The sequence below is a fragment of the Chiloscyllium punctatum genome, chromosome 21 (assembly GCF_047496795.1).
Source record: "Chiloscyllium punctatum isolate Juve2018m chromosome 21, sChiPun1.3, whole genome shotgun sequence".
In the NCBI taxonomy this organism is placed as follows: Eukaryota; Metazoa; Chordata; class Chondrichthyes; order Orectolobiformes; family Hemiscylliidae; genus Chiloscyllium; species Chiloscyllium punctatum.
In genome coordinates, this window is record NC_092759.1 from 791,600 (window position 1) to 807,778 (window position 16,179).

A 16,179-nucleotide genomic window follows, 5' to 3' on the forward strand; every position below is an offset into this window, starting at 1 on the left:
CATATCAACACTGGCGATGAACATACTGCTGTTGCAGTGCTGTCAGGTCAATTCTTCTTTGGAGTGGGGGATGGTAGCGGCAAGGCGGATCCTAGGTTTGCTGCTGTCTTGTCACCTCCCAAAGAACGCTGAGCAGAGCGTATGCTGTTGCCATTTCCAACCCTTTCCTCTTGTCCATTCATTCTAGCACCCGCTTCTGGGTCTGCCTTGGCAGGATTGGTCATCAATGGCTGCTTTCATCTTGCTGCAGGGGGTAGGATTCCTAAATTAACAGAAGCATGGCTGGGGCAGTGAGTCGAGGCATGCCATGTTTGGGTGGGGGCTGCAATAGCTGCTTGTTTTAAGAAACAAAACCAACCAAAAAAGCTGTCAACGCAGCAGTCCACTTGAACCACCCTGTCCAAGTACTTATTTATTATTTTTTTTACATTCCTTGTATAGAGCACCACGAAAACGCTGAAAGTCCACACTCGCGCAGTGCTGTCTAGTTAAGTCCAATGTAGCTTGGTGCTGTGTGTGCAACCAAAGTAAAACTCAGAAAGTGGCCTCCTGACGCTTGGGTTTCCCTATCTCCCTCTCTCTGCCCCTCCTTTTATTTTAGGTAGGGACCCAAACTCGCAATCACATTGTCCAAATTATAGCACGCCAAAAGTTCCAGTTCTGGATTCAGTCTCTTAAGTGCATTTCTTCAGGCTCCACATCCATTCAAAAAAACATTTTTAAAAAAAAACAGTAACAGTGTTTTGCAGATATATTTCCAAAAAAAGGAACTTTTTAAATTCAAGAAAACCTCCAGTTTCAGTCTATGTACAACGTCTAATAAAGTGCATGGTTATTAAGGTGCTTCATCCAATGAAGAACAGAAGTACCCAGAGGATTCACCAAAAAAGTTAAGTGAATTTCACACTTCTTGCCAGCAGAGGGAGCGGAGATCCTGGATCCATCACTGTGACCACCTGCCATGAAGCATGTTCCAGGTACGGTCGAGTAGGAGTCAAAGGCAGCTTTTAGGAATATTTTGTTTTTAAACCTTGTTTAAAAGTCATCCAATGTCTCTATTTCTCCCATGTTCAGTCGCTCCGACGATGCGTTCACAGAAAAGCCTGTGTAAAGAAAGATAGCATGGGAATTAATTTAAACTCAACTCATCTCCCCTGCTCTATTTTAATGGACACAATTTCAGTGCTAGGTTTATGCTTAATCATGTATTTAATTAATAAAGCACAGAAGAGTATGCTAATGCAATGGTTATGCTCATGGAATCCAAAGGCCTGGATTGATAATACAAGGATGATGGGAGTTCAACTTTCAATGTGAAAGTGCAAGGAGTGAATTTAAAATCTCTGGAAAACAGAAACAAAGCTGGCAGTGGAAGTCACTGTGAAGCTATCAACACTGTCAAAAATACAGATTTGCCAGGTCCTTTAAGATTGCTTAGTAAGACTTAGCCTTGCCTGCAGCACCCATGCCAAAATATTCAGCACTCAATAAATTTCCATACAGAAAAGCGACAGCACCTTCACCTTGTACACTACAGTGGCTCAAGAAGGAGCATTATTGTCTCAGGCCAACAAATGCTCACATTGCAAGAATGTAAGATTTCTCAATAGGACTACAAGGAAACATCAGGGCCAAGGCAGGTTCAGTTCTCCAGTGATTCATTCAAACTTCCCCCTCCCTTGTCCAATGTATGCCAGTGTCAGTATAACTACCACTCGGATGAGCTCAGTTAGCTTCACATTGTATGAATCCAAGAGATATAACTAGTCAAATGCATCAACAAGAAGTGAAGTCATCCATTTGGCCCATCAAATTTATCCTGCATCTCCACGGAATAATCCAGTCAGTTCCATTCCCCTACTCTACCCCACATCCCTGCGTTTATTTATTTCAAGTGTCGATCTAATTTCCTTCTGAAATCATCATCTCCACTTCCAACACCCCTGTGCGTAGAGGGTTCCAAGTCACCAGCATTCAATGCCGTATTCTTCCTTGTATCCCTTAGCAAAATCTTAAATGTGGGCTTCCAGTCCTTACATCATTCGGAATGGAAACAGCTTTCTCTTTACTGCCTTATCCAAAAGATGTCATAATTATGTATGCAATCAAATCTCTAGTCAATTTTTTTTTGCTTCTAGGGAAACAGCTCTGATTTTTCAGACCAACCTTGTAACTAACAACTCTCATTCCTAGAAAATCTCCTTTGCACCTTTCCCAGGGACCTTGCCTTCTTCCGAAAGTGTGGTACTTTGTAATAATATTAAGTATTTTAATAGTCAAAGAGAGCAGGGCAAAAAGCCAATCAATTCCATGCACAGAAGAGACTCAAGTATTATGGTTCCTCAAAATCCATTGCTTTCACCTGACTTTCTTCATGGAGTGCTGTCTTTTCTGCATTCCATGATGCCATTTCATCCAACAGATAAGCTAAGTAGCCAAAAGACCTCCTTATTTGGTTTGTGGACTGAAGGTACAATTGAAGAGTGAAGGAACACACTGGATCAGAGCAAGACTTCTTACTTTAGCTCAGAAGTCATGTGATACTTTATTCCAGGGATTGCAGGAGCTCTCCATATTGGATTCAGCATGTCATATTCAAACTGTGGCGGCACCATTGACAGGAACCAGTTTTTAACACTGCAGACAGAATGTAAACAGAAGCTAGGTTTTCCGTACAGAATGGAAATTGCGGGAAATGCTTATTCCCTTCTCATTCATGAGCTGCTCCATTTGGTGTTGTCTGGTAACTCCATCAAGACGTGAATATGGGGAAATAAAGTGGAGCAATAGGGAATTATTCAACTGCTGAGGAAGGCAGCATCATCGTTGAGCTCCATACTGTCATCACTTTCCAGGAGTGGTCACTGCTTGTAGTCAGCAGGGATTGCAACCGATTATTCCTAGTCTTTGCTGCCCTCTTGATTGCTCCCCTTGCTGACAGGAGACAGCTCAGCAGAGGCAAGGAATTGAATCTGAGGCAGTCTGTTCTACTGTGAGCGAAGATTTCTTCATGCAAGAAGCACGCTCAAAACCCAGCTCTACAATTACTCTCAAAACAATCAATTAGGGGTGTGGGCAGAATGAGACAGGCTGGATTTTGCAAAATAAGCAAAAGCACCCAGAAAACATAGCACATCTACTTGCATCGAGACATTTCTATGGGTGGGGGTGGGAAACAAGAGTTAGAATGAAGTCTCCTGTTAGAAGTCAGTCCTAAATGAACAGGACTGGAAATGTCGAGATCAACAATTTTAGAGCAGGAAGCAAGAAGAATTCAGTCCCCAGATCTACATCCCTTCTAGACTTTAAATAAAAAAATCTTTTCATGTAATGTGGTCACTAGTTTTAATCTTCCATCCCCCATTGCCCTTGAACTCAGTGACTCACTCAGCAATTTCCAGAGAGCAGTTAAGGGTCAACCACATTACTGTGGGTCTGTATTCACATCTGGGCCACAACAGGCAAGAATTTTCCTTCCCCAGAAGGACATTGGGGAACCTGATGGGTTTTGAACGCTTTTAATTCCAGCTATTTTACCGAATTCACCTTCCACCATCTGCTACGACAGGATTCAAGCTTCCATCTGCCAAACCTTAGCCTGGGGTCCTGGATTAAGAGACCACCATTTCCCTCTTGCAAATAGTGGCAATGCAATCAGAATGGACAGTGACTCTTACCCAGGATACTAGGATCAGCCCGCACCATCTTTTGCTTCTTTTTCTTTTTCCCAGCTTGAGAGCTCTCGTAAGACGACTGCTGTGCACTGTTGTGATTACCCTGGAAGAGTGACTGTAGGCTGTTTGAACCGATTCCCCAGATGGAGTCCTGGCACAAGAGAAGCCATCACACAATTAGTTTGTCACAATCCTTTTAAGGAGCAACTGTAATCAGTTGTGTGGGCAGTGGGGTTGCATTCAGTGCCCCTTGACTTGTGGGGGCAAGAGTTGCTAATGAGGACAGGAAGCACACAGTGTCTCTGCTTCAACTCCCGAGCCCTCGTGGAAGTCTACATGTTGCCTCCACAGGCAACTGAGGCTGGGCACGAGTGTCCCTATTACTTGGATAAGGCCATAAGGCCACCAGCATGCATGGAAATAGAACCCTTCATGAGCTGGCATCTTCAGCAAAGAGCAAGCTAAGGGAAAAACAGGGCAGAACCAGTGACCAAATCGCAAAGACAGGACCCGCCAATATCGCTCCACACAAAGCAACACTAAGTCACACCTGGCTCCCTTTTCATATCCCTCTCCCCAACTCATCCCAATCCAACTTTGGAAAGTTACAGAATTATTTCCGTTCGGTAAGTCATGAGGCAAATATTGCCGTGGTCAGGTGGCCGGTGTGTGCAGTACTCAACTGGGAGCAGTGGATGCTGCTTATGTGGGAACTATTCCACACAAGCTCTTATCGCTAAGACAGATAGCAGGTTTGGAGCCAGTTTGATTATATGGCACAATAATGGATGATGAGAGGGAGTGACAGCCTTCAAAGTTTAGCCTACTCATGACTTACTCGAAGCATGAAAAGTCACATTAGCGACACTGCTGTTGGCTGCCCATCACAGCCTGAGAAACTGCTACAGGCCGTGGCAACTGGAAAATCTGATATGGCGGGCCAAGTTTAGGATGTTTGGCACCAAACTCTAGGCTCAGACTATTAGCTGTATCTCAACAATGCATCATTTAAGCTGTTCAATGGGTCATTTGCCCTCATTCAACATCAATTTAATAGTAAAACCCTATGAGGCAACAAAAATCACCTACTGAAATTGACAGCAGCTCTTCTTGCCAGCCAAGACAATCCCAGCTAATGCTGAACTTTATAGAGTTCAATTATTTTTCCTCCTTTATCACATCCATTTCCACACACCAACCTTCCCCAGTCTTTGCTGGCTTTCACTAACTCCTTGCAGCACAATGCTTCAAACTTCAACTTCTGCATCCCGCCAGTTCTTAATCCAATTCATCTGGGCAACCTTCTTGAGCCACAGGTCACAGGCTGATTCCTGCCCACCTCCTTTTCTTCATGCCAATGTCAGAGTCCCATTCTGTCAGACTACACTTCCCAAAATAACACCGTCACCTACATCCCTTTCCTCCAACCTTACAATCTTTCTAAGGTCTGCCCTCTTCACATCTACTCTTCCTCAAGGTGATACGGTGAGATTCATGCTGTGTTTGCTTCATCTGATTATGGCAATTTATTTAATTTTTTAAAAAAAAGACAGTTCTTTTCTATAGTCAATTTCCAAAATACATGCTTTAAACTGAACTGTTCTATAATCCAAAATACACATGAATAAATTAAGTATACCAAGTTAGAATGGTCATGCAAAACATTACTTGTGACTAAGTATTTAGCATTCCTCCTTGGGTTGGGTGGCCTGATATACCATCCTTTGAACAAGGAACAGCTTTCACCAGACTCAAGAGCCATTAAACATCACCAAAACAATCCTGCACTTGGTCTGCTGTCTATGGCAGCAACGAGATAGGCTGGAAAAAAAAAGTTCCATGCTAACCTGTAACCTGTCAGGCTGCAGAGCGAGGTTCCCAGTGAGGCTTAAAAGTTCCTTTGTTAACTAGGAAAGAAAGGGAAAACACCATAAATCCTCAGGGAATTCGATCCAAACACAATGTCCGCTGCACATTACTGTGGCACATGATTCAGCAATAGGATATATCCCCCACAAAGATCAGGAAACCCATGAGGCAAGGATAAAAAGGCAGGGAGGGAGGGAGATATTTTCCCAGAATTTGCCCTCACAATCCAAGTGCTTAGAAGATAAAGTGCTTATTCAGGATGAGGCTCGTTACTAACTGATGTTTGCTAATATACAACCGCTTTCCATATACAACTATACATAACCAACATGGAGACCTTAATCAGTAAATATTGACCCGACTGCATGGAACCCCCACATTAAGTTTAGTCATAGGTTTGAAGAATGTTACTTCACTGAAGACAATTCAAACTTACTCAGTTCCCCAATCACCACCATGAGTTTCCCCTCTATTCCATAAACAGTCCCACAACTAATGAGGCAGATAAAAATCGAACACTAGCAACTGCCAAAAGAGAGTACGATGACACAGTGGATGTGAGAGATAAGGTCACAGATCTTGTCACACCTTGTACAGACTTCATTCTCCAAATAGTATACATCCTCTAGACATTGCATCACATTGATGCCAGACTTGGCCTCCTACCTCACACAGCCTGCCCCCAGTGCTCACACCAGTTTGCTTTAATTAAATAAAGCAGAGAGCTATAAACTTAGAGATTAGGAGAAGACTGTTATCTTTAAAGATAAGCAGCCCATCTACATTGATACACTGCAATAACTCAACACTCCTTCAAAAGCTGGGGTCTCAACCACTGAGAAAAACAAAGATAGCGAGTGTCTGGGTATAAAACCTTCTCCAAATTAGAGGGAAGATAGTAGAGTAAGTAGAGTAGTGTGGTAATAGTAATGTCAATGAACTATTCAAAGACCCAAACTAATGCTTCACAGACACAGGCTCAAATCCCAGCACAGTAGCTGGCAGAATTTAAATTCAATTAATAAACCTGAATCTGAAATCTGGTGTCACTGACACCATTCCTTAGACTACTGGTGGCTGACGTAAAAAACGATTTGTTTCATTGTTGTACTTCAGGGAAGGAAATCTGCTGCCCTTACCAGTTATGGCTTATGTGTTTCCAGCCTCTGACATGGCAGAACAAGCCATTCAGTTCAAAGGCAATTAGGGACAGACAACAAATATTGGTCTTGCCAGCGATGTCTATATCTGATCAAAGAATATAAAATAAAACTTCTTGCTGCTCCTTTCAATACTACAGGGCCAAAATGCTGGACGCCCTGACCTACCTGCCATGATAGCAGGAACTGCAGTGATTCAAAGCATGCGCGTGTATGTGGATGGGTGGAATGAATGTCAGTAGTTAGCATTGCCCATAACTTTAAGAATGAATTTTTGTTTCAGCAAGTACAAGAACCCAAAAACGTAACCCTTCCAAAAAAAAATTTCTGGCGTTTGATTGAGGGCAGTCACCACTCGCTTGGCCGGGGTGGGGTGGTGCTGGTTTCCTTTCTGCTTTTATCCATGTTATGCAGGGTTGCCACAATGCTCATTTTGGAAGCAGGTTTTATAGCCAGTTTGGTCCTCCCTGCTGCTAACCTTTTCCATTTATTCCTGGGCTGGGATCCATTGCAGAGTTGACCAGGAAACTTTTCTGCTCTTTCCAACAGTCCGTTGGCAGAGTGCGAGATTAACAGGCTGACTACCAATGCTTGGCCATGTTACAAATGCACCTTCTGTGGCCATCAGGTCCTGGAGTTGGAGACAAGCCTGGACTTTCTGGCTTAGAGGCAGGGTGCCACAAGACTTCTACTTTGGGGACGAGTTAGGCACCTCACCATACAGTACCCACATGCATCACATGGGGGTGGGGGCTCTCCTTTCTAAATTGGTGCTACTTTGGGAATAGTCTATGATGCAAGACAGTTTCCAAGGCCAAGGACCTACTCAATAGTTTTATTGTGCAATTAATTGCCTGCCTGTTCAATGCTGTCAGCTTTGTTTGATATTTTGCCTAACATTAATCAACCTCTCCTAGCTTTGTAAACAAACAACAAAAAGAAACTAAAGAGCTGTTGGATGGATGATAGATTCAATGCTCTACCCAACTTTACATTGCGGAGTACAAAAAACCTGGCCCCAAATTTTGGCAACCTAAGCTCAATATATAAAAAGCTAAGTGCAGGCTTGAGGCTTGATAATATTGTTACTGGCTTTTCCAATCACGTTAGTTGACGTGCAGGTATAATGGAGAACGGTCTTCCTCCGTGCTGTAATAATTAAGATTCTTTGAAGCTGGGCTATTCTCCCACAATGGTTCAACATCCTCTGCACAAAGAAAAACAGCTACAGAATAAATTACTAGTGAGCGAGCTGGAGAATTTAACCCTAGCCAAAAGTAAAGGTTGAATGGAGAAAACATGAAATGAAAAATAAAATTAAAAGATTGCCAGTTTCTGAAGTGGTTTCAATTCTGTTTGAAAAAAGGAACATAACTCCATGTAATGCCAATTCATTAGGTACATATGCAAAAATAAAAAAGATATTGCAGACTTATGGAAGATGTACTCTGTTGAATGGGAAAGCAGAGCCTGTCCTGCATTTGTATCATTCATACTCTACCTGTTGCTGTTGTTGCCTTTGCTGGTTAGCCTTTTGTTTGGCACGACGCTCCAGGAACTGCTTGGCAAACTCTTTGGCCTCCGGGGTGTCACCCAGGTAAGCACGGATGTAATCATGCACCTCATACGGCGAGTCCACTTCTTTAAGGAAGGATACAAACGTGGGGACTGCAATGACAAGGAAGCCCATGAAAACCCTGATGAGGTCAGACTGCTTTCCAAATGAGAAATTCTGTGTCCCCAAACCAAAGATCCACACAAACCAAGTTTACTTTCTCTCAGGTCCAACTTACAAGTTAAATCTTGGCAGTTGTAATTCTGACCTGAGTGAAGGTGGGCTGAAAACCATACAACTGCCCCAGTTCTGTGTGGTAAAGTGAAAAATTTAACACTGGCCTGAGTGAAGGCTGTTCTTCTGAAGATGAGATAAAGCAACATGAACTTTATCACACGTTGTCTAGGATTGCTCAATACAAATGCTAAGTGCCTAAAACACACACCTGGTTGTTGGGATGTTTGAAAACACAAAACTTCATGACTAAAGAAAAATCCAACCAAACCAGAGAAAAATAAATCAGAATGGGGACATGTTCTCTTACTGACCATCCCTCAGCATGAACGAATTAAGTGGAATTCCAGATCAAGAATTTTACATTTCTATCAGATGGCAGAGGTGAACAAAGCAAGGTGGAAACTCAAACAGAGGACAGGATGGAATCACTCAGTGCAGAAACAGGCCGCAAGGGTGGCCAATTTAATTGGGAGCAAGGACTCAAAGGTGGCAAGCAACAAAAACAGAAAGCGGCACACCATGCCGTGAATGCATTCACATCCAGTGCTGCCAGTACACTAAATCAGTGAATTGTAAGCAGTGTATATGCTCTGGGGGTGGGGAGAGGTTGAAGGACAAGGAGTTTACAATAGGTGGCAGCACACGGAACAATTTGGGGGCAGGTTATCCATTAGCGTCCCCATTATAACCCTTATTAAACACTTGATGAAAACTTCGAAATACGGTTCCATTACTAGTGCAATGCAGAGGCACAACCCCTCTTCCGTAGTCACACTACTCCGAACAAGCTGCCTCATGCTCTCGATACCAACAGCAGGGAATATTACCTTCCAATACAATCAGACTGACAAAAACAAAAATAAGCGACTAATCTTTGCAGCAGGATTTCAGAGCACATGATCCCAGGCCCTACTGGACTACATCAAAGGGAGTAAGACTGAAGAGAAACGGGCACTATTTATACATACCATCAAGATTATTGGCTGTATTAAGGACATGCAGCATTTGCTCACACCACTGAGTGAAACCATCCTGAGTTTTGTTCATTCCCTGGAACAGCTTCAGTAACTTCTCCTCGTCCTCAGTTTTCTTTTTGCTTGGTCTGGTAGGAATTCCATACGAGTCACTGCAGAAGGGATTTGAAGAAAAAAGGTTTGGCACCTTCAAGTACTTATGTTTGTGGAATTAATCAACTGAGGTAAAACATCAAACACACACCAGGCTTCTTCGCTAACAAAAGCGAAATATTGAATACGGCACAAATGCAGGCTATTTCACCTATTGCAGTAGTATGGTTATATTTCAAATCTCTACCCTTAGTCCATGACTCTGTCGAGTTCCTAATTTTTGGGTATCTGCTCAACTCCTTTTTACAATCTCATCTGCAATGGAGTTTCCATCATTGAGTTTCAGGCAGAGCATTCCCATTCCTCACATGGTGAAAAAAAATACAGCACAGCACCCGCTCCCCCCCCCCCACCAATACAAAGTCTCCAAGTCTTTTTCTTTTCCATTCAATGGATTTAAATCCAGGTCCTGTGGAAACTGAGGAATAATGGTTTTTGACCTACACCATTGAAACTTCTCATCTTGAAAATATCCACCCTTCTCCATTTGGATGCAGGAAAACAGCCTCACTGCTGAAGCTAGAAGGTGGGGTGTTGGATTAGACTGATCACTGGTTCCGCTCAATTTAACAAGCCAGACAGGCGTTACTCAATAAACCGAAGACAGTTTACACAGCACTGCCCTGGTACCCCCGAACATGCCAGGGGGTTGAATTCTGACAGTACCTTGGATACATATTGGGAATTTGGAATCTTGGACTCCCCCTCCCCATTATTGGCGCTGGGGGTCTCCCAGCACCATAGGACTTATTCAAGAAGGCTGCTCATCACGCACGACCCCAAAGACATGAAAGAAACTTTTGATGGCGAAATATTGGATGACTCCTGGATGAAGTATGGTCAAAGCCAGGATTTTTGAAATGGGCAAAGTGCTCTATGTACTGTTTCTCATGAACCAAATGCTAAAACACCACTCACACGGTTCTTTTTAAAATTTTTCTTTTAACACAAACATCTGCCCAACATCACCATTTATTTAAGCATGAAAAAAAGTGAGCACTCCAAATGGTTTGGAGAACAGAGACAAACCTGAGAGAGGGGCTACTCCTGCTGTTCTTCAGTCCAGCACTTCTAATCACAGGGCCTGTGCTCTTCACAGCTTCATCACCCCAAAGGCTCATGTTAGAGTTCTTATTTTCATGCATGCTCCACATGCTGTTCATATCAGACCCCCACTGGCCAGGCAATCCCCACACCGACGAGTTGTTCATAGGCATACTGGAATGCTAATGGCAGGCAGACAAAAAAAAAGACGGAGAAACTAATCAGCAAAGTTAAGGTAAAACAACACTGCGACATATCCAAGCCACTGTCCATTAGGTTGCAAAACCAAACTAACAGACCAACCCAAAGGGAAATAAACAGGAAATTACTTTGCAGCTGCCCGTCCATTTCAGACAAATTGAGTAGGAATCGGGTGAAGAACAAAGGTCAAACAAGTACCCCACAAGGAGCAAGGAAAGAGTGGAGGGCACGGACACAACAGCCAAGTTAAGGAGACAAAACGGTATGTGATAGGAACAGTAGAGACACTGCGGGGTGGAGGGGGAGACAGACAGATAGACAGACAGAGGGAATGGGAGATCTGCCAAGAAAGGGAAAGGATGAAGGGAGGAGGCTGATGGTAAGGAAAAGGCAAAAATATGAATGAAGAAGAAGAGGAACAGGATGTGGTAGAAGGGATAAAGAAATAGAGGAGGAGAAGAGGAATGCAAAATATTATGTCAATACAAGCTGCAGAATTTTAAAGAGTTTTAAAAAAATACTTATATTTCAATTTTCTCATCCATAAAGTCATAGATTTATACAGCATGGAAACAGACCCTTTGGTCTAACTCATCCATGCCAACCAGATATCCCAATTTGACCTAGTCCCATATCTCTCACCCCTTCCTATTCATAAAACATCCACATGCCTTTTAAATGCTGTAATTGCACCAGCCTCCACCACTTCCTCTGGCAGCTCATTCTATACACTTAACAACCTCTGTGGAATAAGTTACCTTTCCTTTTTAAATCTCTCTCACCTAAACCAGTCCCCTCTGGAGTCAGACAGCAAGGAAACAGACCAGAATTGTATGCAGTATTCAAAAGGTGAGCTCACCAATGTCCTGTACAGTCATATGACACTGACTCCAATACTCAGTGTTCTGACTAATGAAGACAAGCATGCCAAATGCCGCCTTCATCACCCTACCTGCAGCCCCACTTTCAAAGAACTATGCACCGACACCCCTGTCATTTTGCATGGCAACACTCCCCACGGCCCAACCATTAAGGTAGGAGTCCTACCCTGGTTTGCCTTATCAAAATGCAATACCTCAAATTTATCTAAATTAAACTCCTCAGCCCATTGGCCCATTTGGTCAAGGTCTCAGTGTACTGAGATAATCATCTTCACTATTCACTACACCACCTACTTTGGTGTCATCTGCAAACTAACCATGCCTCCTATATTCACATCCAAGAAGGACCCAGCACCAGTACCTGTGGCACACTGCTTGTCACAGGCCTCCAGTCCAATAAGTAACCCTCTACTACCAGTCTGCCTCCTACCTTCAAGCCAGCTTTGCATCCAATTGGCTAGCTCCTCCAGATCCTGCGAGATCTAACCTTACTAACCAGTCTACCATATGGAACCTTGCTGAACACTTTGCTGAAGTCCATTTAGAAATTGTCTACTGCTGACTTCATCAATCTTCTTTGCCACCTCTTCACAACCTTAATTAAGTTAGAGATACACAATTTCTCATGCACAAAGCCATGTTGATTATCTCAAATCAGACTTAGAGTCAGAGAGTCATAGAGACGTACAGCATGGAAACAGAGCCTTCAGTCCAACCTGCCGACCAGATATCCCAACCCAATCTAGTCCCACCTGCCAGCACCCTGCCCACATCCCTCCAAACCCTTCCTATTCATATACCCATCCAAATGCTGCAATTGTACCAGCCTCCACCACTTCCTCTGGCAGCTCATCCAATACACGTAACACCGTGTGTGTGAAAACGTTGCCCCGTAGGTCTCTTTTATATCTTCCCCCCCCTCACCCCAAACCTGGACTCTCTGACCCCAGGGAAAAGACTTCGCCTAATTACCCTATCCATGCCCCTCAATTTTGTAAACCTCTATGAGGTCACCCCTCAGCCTCAGACGCTCCTAGGAAAAACAGCACCAGCCTGTTTAGCCTCTCCCAGTAGCTCAAACCCTCCAACCCTGGCAACATCCTTGTAAATCTTTTCTGAACCTTTTCAAGTTTCACAACCTACTTTTGATAGGAAGGAGACCAGAATTGCACGCAATATTCCAACAATGGCCTAACCAATGTCCTGTACAGCTGCAACATGACCTCCCAACTGCTTTACTCAATACTCTGACCAATAAAGGAAAGCATACCAAACGCCTTCTTCACTATCCTGTCTACCTGTGACTCCACTTTCAAGGAGCTATGAACCTGCACTCCAAGGTCTCTTTGTTCAGCAACACTCCCTCGGACCTTACCATTAAGTGTACAAGTCCTGCTAAGATTTGCTTTCCCAAAATGCAGCACCTACTTAGCTTTCAGGATGCACGTAAATTCCTTTCAACAACTTGCTCACCACTGACGTAAGGCTCACCAGTTTCCTGGCTTTTCCTTGGCACCTTTCTTAAATAATGGCACATTAGCCAACCTCCAGTCTTCTGGCACCTCACCCATGGCTATCAATAATACAAATATCTCAACAGGGGTCCCAAGAATCTCTTACTCAGCTTCTCAAAAAGTTGGGGAAATGCCCAATTAGGCCCCAGGGATTTATCTACCGTTGCGCTCTTTAAGACAGCCAGCACCCGAAATACAAACTCCTTTCAAGATGCCCCTGTTCATTTCCCTCAGTTTCCTCGCTTCCATGTCCATTTCCACATTAAATACTGAAATGAAGTATTCATTTAGTACCTAACCCATCGCCTGTGGTTTCACACATAGATGACCACACACTGATCTTTACTCATTACTCTTTCACTTTTAATGTACTGAGAGAATCTCTTTGGATTCTCCTTAACTCTATTTGTCAAAGCTATCTCATGTCCCTTTTAAGCCCCTCTTGATTTCTCTCTTGAGAAATTCATTCAATCCCTGCTGTCCATACCTGAAATATGCTTCCTCATTTTTCTTGACCATACCCGCAATTTCTCTAGTCATCCAGCATTCCCTACAACTATCAGCCTTGCCCTTTACACGAGCAGGAACATACCATCTCTGAACTCATTATCATCTCATTTTTAAAGGCTTCCCACTTACCGATCACCCCTTCACCTGCAAATCGCATCCCCAGTCAACTGGTCTTACTCTAATTTAGAACTTGAACTTTTTGATCAATTCTATCCTTTTTCCACCACTATTTTAGTAACTAATAGAATTGTGATCACTTGCCCCAAAGTGCTCTCCCATTGACACCTCAGTCACTTGCTATGCCTTGTCCTCCTTTGGGGAAATAAGGATTGCTCATTCTCTAATAGGTTCAGTGACATTGTGAACAAGAAAGTTTTCCTGCACACAAACTCCTTCCTTTCCAAGCCCTGAACATTCTGACAGTCCTAAGTTATGTACAGAAAGTTAAAAACCCTCCACATTATAACCTTACTTTTATTACAGGTGTCAGAGATCTCCTTATATTTGCTTCTCAATTTTCTGCTGACTAATTGGGGGGGTGGGGGTGAGGAATGAGAATACAATCCCAATAAGGTGATCATCTCTTTCTGGTTTCTCAGTTCCATCCATATAACTTCACTGGACGATCCTACAGGAATACCCTAAGTACACCTGTAATGCTATCCCTAATCAAAATGCCACTCCCCCTCCTCTTTCGCCTGCCTTTCTATCGTTCCTGTGGCATCTATAACCTGGAACATTCAGCTGCTAGTCCTATTCATCCCCAACCATATCTCTGCAATAGCCCCTTAATATTCACTAGAGATTGAAGTGCATGCACCGCTTGATGTAGAAGTTGGCAGCCAAGCAATGCTGCAATGAAACTGTGCCAGTGAGGTAAAGCTGAGATGGGTCTTCATCTCAGTGACAGCTCCTTCCTGATTACAGTTTCTGAATGTGAACAAACACTGGGAGGATCTGTGACATTACCACAAGTTGTCAGCGAAGGTGTTCATGCCCTCTGCCCAGGACAGGACTGGGTTAAAGTGTGAGACACAGCTGAATGCTCTTACTGACGTGTATGTCACACTGACAGAAAGAGAGGCAGCCCCATAAAGGAACAGCTTGGCAGGGGAAGGCATTGTCTGAGGAAAGATTTGCATGTGGGTGAACTAAAGGATACTCACTGCTCGTGCCTGCGCTCTCTGCTGTTGCTGTTTCTGCAACTCTTGCTGCATCTCCAGTAATGACTTGACAGACATCGACTGCTTGGGAAGATTGTTCCAGCCAGGTGACTTCTGCTGCTGGTGCTGTTGAAGAGCCTTCATTATCTCCTGTTGCTGACGACATTGCTGCAGCAGAGAATATTTACATTTACAAAAAGGTTAGAACGCACACATTATCAAGCCACAGAGATGGTTGACAGGTCTAGACACGAGCAACCTGAGCTGGTCCTGCTTTCTGCCAGTCAGCAATAGCACACCGAGCCATCACTGCGCCTACGGAATAACCACCGATTACATTCTACATGCACAAATCCAGTAATTGATTCTTCAATACCATTCAATCTGTGGCTGCACCAGTTGATGTGAACCTGACTTTAACAGTCAAGGAAGAGAATCCAGAGTATTAATGGACTAGATCAACCTGGCAATGGCCTGTGTAAAACACTCACCCGAGTTTTCAAATTCCAATGAGATCTTGCCCTTCCTCATCTATGACCATTTCTGGCCCGATAAGTGTCCAAAATGCCTCCTGCTCCTCAAATGTTAGACCTGTGAGCACTCCTGGTTTTAATTGCTGCATCACTTTAGTTTTCTAGGGATTCCAAGCTCTGAAACTTGCCTCTCTCTTCCTCACTTCTGACTGAGCAAGCTTTGGAACCCTTCTTAATACCTCATTAGGAGGCTTGGAACCAAATTTTGGCCAATTGCACTCATGAAATGCTTTCGAGCGCTTTAGACAGTCGAGGGCACCAGGGAAATGCAAACTTTTTTTGTTGACAGAAATGCAAGTTTTTTTTTGTTGACTACAACAAATAGAAGCCAAAGCTGTTCACCTGCATACAGCAAACTAAACAGCACAGGACATAGAGTAGTGGGTTCAGTTCACATCCCGCACTGGTTTGCTGACCTCAGGAGAACAAAAGGTTACAAATAGTCTTAATTATCAGAATAGGGTAGGAGGAGGGGATTCATGCTCAGAGTTCTCCACTCAATGAGCTCAGATGTGTAAGACAGGGTCAAGCCTGACTGCAAGTCAAACACACTGTATACGCACAAATCTGATAGTCCCTCAAGATTAGTGCTCACTTTGACAAGGTGCAGAAAGCCCTTGTCATACTGCACTGAGACAGCAGTAGAACTGATTTACTGTGCAAGACTTTACAGCAGAGCCTGAAGGCATTATGTGGCGTCCCTAGAGTAGG

The 16,179-nt window shown here is 43.5% G+C and overlaps 1 protein-coding gene across 7 annotated transcripts in view; it reads right to left on the minus strand.

Annotated features, from left to right (window-relative positions):
- Window positions 1-369: 369 nt before the first annotated feature.
- LOC140492505 (GRB10-interacting GYF protein 2-like) overlaps window positions 370-16,179 on the minus strand; it is a 96,246-nt gene continuing 80,436 nt past the window's right edge. For 5 of the 7 annotated variants that reach the window (XM_072591413.1, XM_072591412.1, XM_072591416.1 and 2 more), the window contains 7 exons: window positions 14,939-15,103; window positions 10,652-10,848; window positions 9,464-9,621; window positions 8,205-8,371; window positions 5,522-5,581; window positions 3,678-3,825; window positions 370-1,103 (listed from right to left, as the gene is read on the minus strand). In XM_072591413.1, the coding sequence (XP_072447514.1) occupies window positions 1,036-1,103; window positions 3,678-3,825; window positions 5,522-5,581; window positions 8,205-8,371; window positions 9,464-9,621; window positions 10,652-10,848; window positions 14,939-15,103 (963 nt within the window). In that variant the 3' untranslated portion in view covers window positions 370-1,035. The remainder of the gene's footprint in view (window positions 1,104-3,677; window positions 3,826-5,521; window positions 5,582-8,204; window positions 8,372-9,463; window positions 9,622-10,651; window positions 10,849-14,938; window positions 15,104-16,179) is intronic. The other 2 variants (XM_072591417.1, XM_072591418.1) reach the window with 2 other exon arrangements.